This window comes from Cryptotermes secundus, unplaced genomic scaffold (genome assembly GCF_002891405.2).
Source record: "Cryptotermes secundus unplaced genomic scaffold, Csec_1.0 scaffold91, whole genome shotgun sequence".
NCBI classification, from domain to species: domain Eukaryota; kingdom Metazoa; phylum Arthropoda; class Insecta; order Blattodea; family Kalotermitidae; genus Cryptotermes; species Cryptotermes secundus.
In genome coordinates, this window is record NW_019733318.1 from 480388 (window position 1) to 492425 (window position 12038).

Sequence of the window (12038 nt, forward strand, 5' to 3'; positions counted from 1 at the left end):
TGTTTAGTAATTAATGTTTTTTTATAAATTCCTTTCGGAAAGAAGTCCAGGACTTTAACCCTGCTTACGGGGAAGAATTGAATGTTAGACACGTTCGAACCCTCTTCTCGCCGTAGCGTTGGTTGAAGTCAGGGACCCAGGGTCTGTTCTCGTGCGTCCCATTCTGGTCACTTATTTCCCAAACGCAGATCACTTCCCTGTACTTTTGGTATTGGAACCTTAAAACAATAATTTATTTTATTTAGAATGAGGACAGTCACAACAGCAGTGTATGTGGTCAAATCACGCACGCAGCCTTGTACATACAATGAGTTAGAATACCGCCCGCGACACGAATGTGTGCCCTCATATTTTAGCGTGCTGTTGGTAGAGAACTCGCCACTGCCAGTGTTAAAACGGCCATGACATGAAAGTGACCACTCACCCACCTAGTTCCGAAGTCAAGAATAGTGGAGCAATAACTCCACTCCCCCATACGGCCTCATAGAATGGTATTTAATTAATTATGCACAGAGACAACTTTGCCTTTTATCCCCTAGAAGTCTTAAGGTCATTTAAATAACATTTACACGTTAATCCCTACATCACTGACAATAAATTCGGTCCCTGCTATAAAGCCCAACCGGTTAATGCTGTTTAGGGAAACAGCTGCTGTTTATTGTGAAAACCATACGGAACACACAGATCCAGTCCGTACCTCACAGGAAACACATTACGTCTCCGCTACAAAGCCCAACCGGTTAATGCTGTTTAGGAAAACAGTCGCTGTTTATTGTGAGAACCATACGGAACACGTGAACACGCTTTGTGGGCAAAATGCAGAGTTTTTTATTGTAAAGGATATTGTAAATATAGTAACCACTGCCCTTTAAGGGTTAACCCTCGGTTTGTAAGTGAACACATGTGAGAGACGAAGGAACCAGCGTCCGAACGTGTGCCACTGGACTCTCCGTGAACTAACAAGAAGTTCCTTTCCGGCTCTCTGACTGGACGGGGAAGAGAGACTCAGACTCGCGCTGTGTGACACGCGAAGCAATTCTCGCCCTTTTAACTTTTCTTCCCAACAGCAGGCAGTGGTACATGTTTAACTTTCTCTCTGACATACTTTTTCATTCACAGGTTCGTTCATCTGTACTTACTACACCTGTGTATTAATTTAACGTTTTATCTTTTGCTTAATTTTTCTTGCCTTTTTCAGCCATTCACTGCATGAAATAACAGTTAATCGCTTCTGTGTTTCTGTATGTGTAAATAATTCGTGTTTTGTGACACTAATAACAGGCTACTTTCCAACTTAACCTAGTTGTAAGGACCATGAGTTAACTGAGCAATATGTAACGTAATTCCTTCATACGAAGCAAATGACGTCCATTTTATTATTTCAGCAGAATGTTCTTTTGTGCCAACTATTCTTGGTTCTACGTTCCAGCGTTCTCTCACTCTCTCCCCCCCCCCTGACTTGGCTCCAGCTGACTTCTGGCTGTTTCCAGAACTAAAACTGTGTGCTGAAAGGAAAGCGTTTCTCGGATCTTGGGAACACTAAATCATCTGTGGAAAGAAAAAAAATCTGACACACATTTCCTGTTCAGGATTTCAAAAACTGTTTTGAACAATGGCCGATGTTCTGGGAACATTGTAAAGAAGTGGAAGGAGGTACTTTAAAAAAATTCCAAGTTGCTAACATCTGCAGCTCATAAAAGAATAAAACAAAATTAGTCTCGAAACTTATTTGCCCGACCTTGTATACGTACGTGTACAACTCGAGAACCGTTAGTCGGAAGTTTTACTAAATTTCTTTAAGATTTGCAAACTTAAGTTAATATCTGGACCGCGCCATTGCTCAAGCGGTTAGTCTCTGGCTTCCCACCGCGGCGGCCCGGGTTCGATCCCTGGTCTGGTCAAGTGGGATTTGTGATGGACAAAGTGGCGCTGGGGCTGGTTTTCTCTCGACTACTTCGGTTTCCCCTGCCAGTCTTCATTTTATCAAATTCTCCATTATAATCACCCGGGCAGGTACAATAGGTCAATCAGTGGCCGCCGTGCCGAGTGGACCCAGTTGGACTCAACCCCCTCCCCACTAAGCGAATTAAAAAAAAAATAAAGATCTAAAGAGGATGAGATAAGCATGACATGTACCATGTACGCGAGAGATAACATATGCAAGCTGGGGAAACCCAGAATGAAAGAGACCAGTAGGACAACCTAAAGGTAGGTAGGATAACATTAAAATGGATCTTATAGATGTAGGTTGAGGTGGTATGAACTGTTTCATCTGTCTCACTATAGGGACAAGTAGGGGGCTGTTGTAAACACGGTTATGAATTTTGGGGTTACATAGAATTCTGAACAAAATTTTGAGTAGCTAAGCGACTGGCGAGTGGGGTTATGTTACGTTAACAGAAAGGAAAGGCGTCAGTCAGCAGGAACAGAGCGAAGAACTTCCGTGCCACAATCAGCAAGGCGCCGTGGAACAAACAATAAACACTTCAGAAATTCGTCCTTATCGTGGTTTCGACTTTCCTGACACTATAAAATCTTGATTTTTCCATAAAAAGAGAGAGAACTAGTGCCATCTGAAGTCGCCCCAGTGTGTGCCGGCCACACGTGTTGTCACTGAACACAGTGACGTCACAGAAACAACTGCTGGTCGCTGCTTTTAAGATCTACTGTATAGCTCAGCAACTGAAGTGACTGGTTACCAGCAGGACAGTTTGGGTTCGATTCCCGATATAGGTAATATTTTCCTTCAGCACCTCCATACCGGTTCTTTGTCTTACCGCCAGCTTCTCTCATCACAGTTATCCATTTCCGATGCCTGGAATGTTCGCCCATTGGCTCCTTTGGTGCTGGCCAGCATCTGTGCAGTAATTCTACATAAGTTAAAACACTTGTGCGTACGATATGAGGTTCCACGACACTGAATTACGGGATGTGACGCCGTGTATTTTGCGTTGGTATGTACCTACGTTTCCAGACTGGCCCTCGGGCCCACCCCAGCGGGTACCAGGGAGTCTTTCCACGGGGCGTGAATCTGACCACTCACTTCCAGCTCCGAAAAAAAAAAACGTGGGTCTATACATCCACTCCCCCATACGTCTTCATGGCGTTAGTGAAGCACAGACACAACTTTACGTGCCAATGTTTGTCATGAGCCTACATCTCATTCCTAGTCTGCAGATTTCGGTAACAGCCCCCCTCGAAACGATGGTACCTATGCACACGGCGTCACATCACCGCCATGAGGAACCCAGATCCCTTGCAATACTGTGTTCATGTGCAGAGCAGATGTTTGTTGGTGGTGGTTATGCGCGGAAATGAAAGCAGGCATTTATGTTTTCTACAGACGCACCGATATCGACCGAGCACTGTGACTGGCTGTACGGCATCTTCGGCCACGAAACCTCATGCACGCGCTACTGGACGTGCTGGAACGGGACGGCCACAGAGCAACTGTGCATCGGCGGGCTGCTCTACAACGAGAACACGCACTCCTGTGACTGGCCCGACAACGTGGAGGGTTGCCAGAAGCACCGTGAGTTCTGTGCCCAGTGCATTTCCCGCCACAGCAGAGATGTACCTTTACGTGGACGACAAAAAGAAAGTTCTTGGAAGAACTAATTGCCTGCATTTCTCTATGATACTACACGGACCGCAAAGAAGACGACGCTTTCAACAATTATTCTACTTTTGTTGCCGCGGAAACGTGTTAACTGAGCCGTTTGTTGGCAACGATGGAGAGAGAGACAGACAGACTCATGGGAGGGATTTATGAAGTATGCCACTGAAATGGGCTCAGGTGCCATGATATACATACCAAGTTTCGTAAAGATTTGTTCAGGCATTCAAAAGTTGATAAGGGGGATACACAGACAGCAAGATGATCGCATAAGCCTACTTTTTATTTTTTCAAAATAAGGAAAGTAGACTAAAATGGCGAAGGAAGTCATGGCTCCATCCGTTCGATTTGTGAAATATTACAGGGAGCCTGACCTCAGTTAAGGGATGAAAGGGGAGTCTCTGGGTCCATCTGTGTGGCCCCCTATCGTTGCGAGGGAACAGCTCAGTCTGTGTCATGTCAAGTGAAAGTAGGCCATTAGTTCTTCCTAGAACTTCTTGTTACATTGCTTGTAATGTGAATGAACAGCAGTCTTGTAGAAACTTGAAGCAAATGTAGGAAAAGTATTTTATTGGCTATTAGAATGACCCTGATTGATAGCCATGTCACGTCAGGGTACCGAGAAAAAATAATTTTGTGTTGTATATCATTTGACAGTGATTACCAAACTATTTATATCACTTCACCTGACCCTTACATAACTTAATATAACTTGAAATAACATGCTGAACACCTACAGACACATACACACATATTGCAGAAACTATTAAATGATTATACGAGGGTTGGAACTTTCATAGTGGCAACACTGCTGTAGAGACGTCATGCAACGGAACTAAATAATGTCGCTTATACCACACGTTAGTTACATGCCTACTTTACCTCAGAGCAAATGGACTCTCCCTTCGCACATCACGCGCATGCGCAGTGACGAGAAGAACAGAGCCTCGTGTTAGCTGGCGGTCTAATGTAGTGTTGTCACGATGTTTTCGAAACCGGGACAACGGAGTTGGATAGAGATTGAATGTGCTAGAGGCCGTACAGCATGACAGTGTCATCAAGGTCTTCAAGAGGCTTGCAGGGAATCTGCATTGGCCTACAGAACTGTGACAAGGTGGGTAAAAGCCTTCAACGAGGGACGCCAAAATGTGGCAGACATGTGTCGGCCAGGTCATCCTAGTGTCCTTGACTCTTTCCGCGTTACTGGAGAGTGATCGACACCATTCGATTCGTGAGCTGGCCCGAGAGACAGGATTAGTGCATCCGACTGTGCTTCACATTCTGAAGGAACGCCTTGGCATGAAAAAAATTGCATCACGATGGGTTACGCATGATTTGACGGAAATGCAGAAATGGCTACGATACGACGCTGCTCGTAACCACTTGGAGCGCTATGAGCGCGAAGGAGAGGTTTTCTTACGCCGTATCATTACGCTGGACGAGACATGGGCCAAATCGTACGAGCCACAAATGAAACGCCAATCGAACGAATGGCATCGTTATGGGTCACCATGAAAATCAGAAGTTCGTCAGAACCCCAGCAATGTGAAAGTTATGGTGATTCTCGTGTACGACTGTGGTGGTTTTATCCTAACGCATACCGTTCCCCGACAGCGTCAATGTGCAGTATTGCTCTTCATTTTTGGAACACAACCTGTGACCAGCTTTGAGAAAGAAGCGGCGACTCTTTCTGCAGAACCCACCCATCACTTTGCAGGACAGTGTTTGGCTGCATGCAGCGCAAGCTCTGGCTGATTTGTTCGATCGATGGGGCTGGGAAGTGCTGTACCATCCACCATACTCCCCGGACTTAAGCCCTTGTGACTTGACTTGATTCCTAAGATGAAGGAACCACTTCGTGGCATTCGCTTCAGAACTGTTCCAGAGATTCTTCAGGCATTCGAACTATCAACACAACAGGCACTGCTAAAGGTATCCTACGACTTCCACATCACTGGCAACGGGTTGTACACAATGCTGATGACTACATTGAAGGACAGTAAAACTTCGATCTATTTTGTATCAGTTGTAAATAAATAGTTGCCACTATTAAAGTTCCAACCCTCGTATGTGTATATACAGTGGCAGTCTGGTTTCTGTTACAGCCCTGTGTAATGCTGATGCCAATGGCAACGTGCCCCTGGGAAAATCTTGCAACCGTTACTGGCAGTGTCAGGGAGGATACCCTCGACTGCAGCGCTGCCCTGCCATGTTGGTGTTTGATCGCAGATCACTGAGGTGTGTTGTTCCGCCCACTGAGGACTGTGAAGTGCCAACGACACAGCCGCCCCTCCCAGATGAGTTGGAGCAGGATGGGGAACAGAACATCCCTAATGCAGCCCCCAGACCCAACCTGCCCCCTGGGGCTCTGCCCCTTCCTGTCAGGAACAGGCCCAGGAACTAACATTGACTTCAGCAAACTGAAATGTATTTACTTTTCCTCTTGTTTGCAGTGGAGTATTAACAGAGTGTGTAAAGATTGAGTCCAAAGTAAATATGGCCACAAACAATGCCCAGAGAATTTTAAACATGACTCTCAGTATTTATAATTCACTGTGTCACTACAAACATTAATGAAATCACTACAATGTCTATAAGTCTGATTTGTGATGTAACTCATCATATATGCCTGCAGTGTAGTTATGTAATTACAGTGAATGGAGTCCTGATTGGGCTTGAACCTAATATATATTTGATGATGACAGTTTTCACAAGTTATATCCAGATTTGAGGCTCTCATGGCAACAGATTCAAAGACTGTTTGTTCAAGTGGAGAAATTTTGATTCATTGTCAGAAAAACTGGAATGTTTCTGGTTTAATTTTAAAAAGAACTGATTATTACACTTGTCATTTATATTAGGTTTAAAAAGAGGCTTTTATGAAATTTAAAATACACTCAAACATGGCTGTGGACTAGTTTCAAAACGAGGTTTCATAATTTATCATATTTTATTCAAAGTTTGTATCAACATTAACCATGACTTTTAGGAGAGAATTGGGAAATTGTGGAAATTGTCATGTATTATTAGGTTAGAAGGCCATCTTCATTCACTATCATCAAGTTCAAAATTAAAAAAGTTCATTCTCTTTCTTAATAAGATATGCTTTTACAGAAACTGCAAATAATATTACACTTACAGTCTTGCTACAAGCTGTAATTAACACATACAAAACTTACATGGGGGGATACAAATCTCTGATTTAGCAGGTTGCAATGAACCAGGTAGAGAATAACAGAGAATTTTTATTTAAGATGTCAAGCTACTCTCGACTGTAACACAAGGAACTGCTAGATATTCTAATTCACTGAATCCCACTCATTTTCTAGCTCCCAGTAGTTGAACTGCTGTTTGTAGACAATCATTCGTGTAGTTCTTACTCACATGAATGTTGTTTTTAATTACAAATACAAATAATTATCATGATTTTTATTATTTCAAATACATAAAGACTGACAATTTTTATAATGAGTAATAAAAATGGATAATATCACAAGAAAATGTTAAATGCTGTGTTTTCTCTGAGCTTCAAGTGGTATTACTTAGAAGATAATTAGAACATTGTTCTGTTGTCATCATTCATTTTATACTGTAATCTTCCTTACGTGAACCCTATGATATTCATTTAACTGTACATATCTATTTTTATATTTAGTCCATGTCATATAGATTCCTTGTGTCTAAAAATAGTCCTTGGACTTCAGATAATATGTTGATAATAAAATTGTATTATTCCTTAAAATATTTGTTCAAATAAATCACATATTCCAAACCTATATTTGTTCTAATTTTGTTTCTCTTTGCTCATATTTCATTAACACTTAATTTGTATGAATTTATAGGAACTGCGATGATTTTCACAATAAGGAATTGTACTGGGAATTGGTACAATCTTCTATTAGTGTCATATGAACAATATTTTAACTTGATTTGTGCAGTAATGAGGATATGTATGTATGGAATCACATTCTGCTCATTGTAAACATACAAGGAGCGTTCCATATATAATGCCTCCTATTTTTTAAAGAAAACTACAACAGATGCAGAAAGCATAATAACGCAGTTAAATAGAGCAAGATTTCAGATACTTGCAGTTATTTTTCCACATAATGACCACCATTCATTATGCACTTTTGCCAGCGATGAACAAGAGCCTGTATGCCATGCCTGTAAAAGTCTGTGCCAGCAGAGGCTAGCCACTTTCTTACAGCTGCAATGACAGCATCGTTGTCTGGAAAATATTGCCCACGTAGTCCATCTTTCATAGTCCCAAAGAGATGGAAGTCTGAAGGTGCTAAACTGGGGCTCTAAGGTGGATGTGGTAGGACAGTCCAGCCAAACTGGTATGGAGTCTAGCGTTATCGTGTTGCAAGCGAAAGGTTGTCTGCTTCTCTGGCCTGATTCGGGAAATGTGGGCTTTCAGCTTAGTCAACGTCGTCTTGTAGCGTTCAGAATTGACAGTCTCAGCAGGCTCCAGGAAATCCAAGAAAATCACACCCTGCCTATCCCAAAAGACCGTGCACATCACTTTCCCTGCTGATGGCTGTGTCTTGAACTTCTTTTTTCTTGGGGAATCCAGATGTCGCCACTCCATGGGCTGTCTTCTGGATTCCGGCTCATGGTGGTGACACCACGTCTCATCTCTGATGATGATGCTGTCCAGAAACTTGTCACCTTCAGCCTCAAACTGGTGCAACAGTTCCTGACAAACTTCAATTTGATGAATTTTATGGCCCTGTGTAAGCATCTGTGGGACCCACCTGGAATAAACTTTGCGATAATCCAGCTTCCCCAACATCGTTTCCAATGCATTACAGCCGATATTAAGCCATGCACACAGTTCCCTGGCTGTTATCTGCCGATCTGTACCATTGAGGCGCTGTTCATTGTGAGGAGTGGCAGCTGAGCAGGGACGCCATGGTGTGGCTTGTCGTGCACTTCACTTTCACCACTGTTGAAACTCACTACCCACCGCCTCACTGTGCTGACATCCACTGTATTGTCTCCATACACCTTTAGCAAGTGTCAATGGATATCAGTGGGTACAATTTGTTTGACAATGAGAAATTCAATAACACATCTCTGATTCATACACACTTCTATGTCAGACACCATTTTGATAGACTGCTCTGCTGTTGCTATCTGTCACACAACAACCAAACTAACAGTACATTGGCGAGAAGGTTCAACCTTTACTACAACACCACCAACATCCATCTCAGATGTTACATATTAACACAAAAAAAATAGGAGGCATTATTTATGGAACGCCCTTCGTATATGATTAATTTCTGTTTGTGCCACAAAGAACCAAAGAATTTTTCAGTTTTATTTTGGATCTGTATATCAGAGTTACTATAAATGCTTTCCATATTTTGACTTGAGATTTCGATACGAAGGACCTGCTGTTTTTTCGGTCTAAGCAGTTATAGCACTTAACAATATTTAAGAGAGAGAATTCTGCTGACATTTTTTAGACACTTCAGACAGAATAACTATTGGCCGCTTTTGTCAGGGAAGTTTCTAAGATACATATAAATGAAGCAATTCATCTTCTAAATTAATCAACATGAGTGGAACTAAACAGAGGACCTCATAGCATTTATTAATCATGTCTGCCATTTTTTTATGTTTCCATTAGCTTAGTCTCTCCACAATTCACTTTCATTCTGAAGTGTTTTTCTTTTTGATAAACAATTCACTTATGTTCAGGAGGATAAGGTGGGCAGGTTATGTAGCACACATGGGGGGAAAAGATTGAATATAGAATTTTGGTGTGAAAGTCAGAAGGAAAGAGATGACCCAGAAGACCTAGACAAAGGTGGGAGGATATATTAAAATGGAACTTAGACAGGAGGGGTTGGATTCATGTGGCTCAGTAGGGACCAGTGGAGGGCTCTTGTCAACATGGTAGTGGACTTTCAGGTTCCGGTGAAGTTCTTGTATATATGTACAACTGGCAGTTTCTTAGGAATGGCTCAGATCCATGAAGTTTTTAAGAAACTCTCATGAGACAGCAACAGTCCAGAATAGTTTTGTCTGTGTTTTAGTGCAGTTCTTTGAAAATTATAAGCCTCCTCATGGTGTTTGAAAGAAATTTACTGAAGCTGTTCTAGAATATAGCAAAGGTCCCATATATTCTGCCTTTTCTTTCTGCTGATATTTTTATCAAATCATTGGGGATGCAGTGATGTAACCCATTTAGATTCTTTACCAGCTGTGAGACTCCTGCCTCTTCTAAGCTACCAGATGTAGGTTGAGTAACACATTGCCTGATGCAAGAGCTAAGACCTACCAAATGCCTCTCATGGTAACTGCAATTTTGCTGAAACCTTAGCATTCGACGTGACCAAGTCATGAGAGCTGAACCCATCGATTGAACATAGGTGATAGTAACAGATTCATGAGTATTTTCAGTCTGTATATGTATTATAAGCCGGTCACGGGAGCCGAGCGTTCTAAGGCACGTACTGTCTTCACTCGCTTGGAAACTGGGATCGTGGTTTCGAATCCCACTCAGGGCATGGATGTTTAGTTTGTATGTGTGCGTTTTTCTGTGTTTGTGTACAGGTAGAGAGTCCTAGTGACGAGCTGATCACCGGTCCAAGGAGTCCTACCAAATGTATAAGATCAAGAAAAACCGAAGTGAATGCAGAAATTCATGGAGGTAGGCCTAGGCCCACTGGGGCTGTAGTGCCAAGGGGAAAAAAAAATGTATTATAAGCAGAAAAAACAAAGTGATAAAAAAAGGGGGTCATGTGTTATGAATTAAATTCATATTTCCTTCCATGCATCCTTTGCCTCTTCAATTAATCATCGGTTACCAGTTAATAGTTTTTAGCTCTTATGAAAAGAACTGTAATGCTTGCCAGTGACCATTCAGAATGGATGGTTACCCCACACCTGCAAACTAGTTCGCATGACAGAGACTGTCATGCAAACTAGTTCGCATGACAGAGACTGTCTTCATTGGAATTTACTTTCAATTCCAGAAATCCAATGGTCATCTCATCACTTTTCCTGTTTCACATAATGTCAAAAGGAGATGCAAAATTGGCTTAACCTTTAAACGCCGGACTTCGAAATAGTGGTAAACTTGAGCTGGCCGGAGTTTATTTAAATGCCCGCTGCTGGTGCTCGTTTAAATGCCCGTTGCTCTCTTGCGTTTAAATGTCCATTCCTGTTAGGCGGTTAATCAATTTTAAGCGTTGTGTTTAAAAATGCTGTATCTAGCACAATTTTTATGATAAATGGATGGTATTAACTTTGTTTATATCAGCAAAGAAAATAGTGTCGCATATTATAACGAAAGATTTGAAATTTTTAATGCAAAGTGTTATACTCTATTTTCAATTTTTTTGTGTTTTAATTTTGATGCGTACTGCAAAAATTGTTTCCCAGTTCTTCACAGAGTTGTTCTGCATTATAAATTCATTTCTGTTTGTAACACTTGACAAATTTTAGCAGTCCCTGGTGTCATAAAACAGATGGAAGCAATAAAATCATTTGGTCTTCTGCTAGCACTGCTTACACCCTTCGGATTTTCGAATCTTTGACTGAAGGTCAGAAGAATGAAAGAATGGCTATTCAAGAGAAAGCTAGAGGGGTCCCTTCTTCAGTGCTAAAACCTTCCGTTAGAACTGCAAAAGCTTATTGCCCCTTCTATTTGAGTGAACAGACAGCTGCATCGTGGCTGAGATACAGAGCGCGATCTGTTTTGTGTGCGTTCGTAGTGAAATTGAATACGGTAGTTTTATTTGAAACTGTATATACATCAAGCAGGTAACAACAAAAAAGGTATGTACATCAAATTTTACAATATATTTTTAACATACCTATCTGCAGAATCTGCAATAAAATTACTGGATCGTGGATAAGTTTTGGCATAACTCATATGTATATTTTTATTTGCTGTTGTTCAGTTAGGTATTATTTTAATTCCTCTATTAGTGTTTTACTCAAGTCTGTCTGGTAATTACTACATTTGAAAATAAATATTTAGGAATGTGCATGCGCTTCTACTAGCGGCGTGTGCGCGCGCTTCCTCTAGCGGAGTTTAAATGCCTGACTGGACAAAACGGGGTACTTTGGCCACGACGACCTTACTCATGACTGGCACAAACTGGGCACTTCGGCACTTAAAGGTTAACAGACCATGGAGGCCCATAGGGTTGTGAGACATCGAGGCTCCCACACTATCTAGACAAGTGACAGATGGCTGTGAGGTTGTCAGTCTTACGCACCTGCCGCCTTTTACTGCCATGAAGATCCCTGATACTTTTTTTAGTTAGAGGCCAAGTTGACACTAGGACCACAGTGCGGCTGGAAGAATTAGGAAAATTGAAAAATCCAATGGGTGTGAAACTAGGTCTCTAACATCAAAGGAGGAACATAGACTGAGGGTATTTGAGAACAGGGTGTT

At 41.8% G+C, this 12038-nt stretch overlaps 1 protein-coding gene across 2 annotated transcripts in view; it reads left to right on the forward strand.

Annotated features, from left to right (window-relative positions):
* Positions 1-7392, forward strand: part of LOC111867886 (peritrophin-1) — a 35234-nt gene extending 27842 nt beyond the window's left edge. For both annotated transcript variants that reach the window (XM_023858088.2, XM_023858089.1), the window contains exons 3-4: positions 3344-3532; positions 5722-7392. In XM_023858088.2, coding sequence (XP_023713856.1) covers positions 3344-3532; positions 5722-6020 — 488 coding nt within the window. In that variant the 3' untranslated portion in view covers positions 6021-7392. The remainder of the gene's footprint in view (positions 1-3343; positions 3533-5721) is intronic.
* Positions 7393-12038: the final 4646 nt, after the last annotated feature.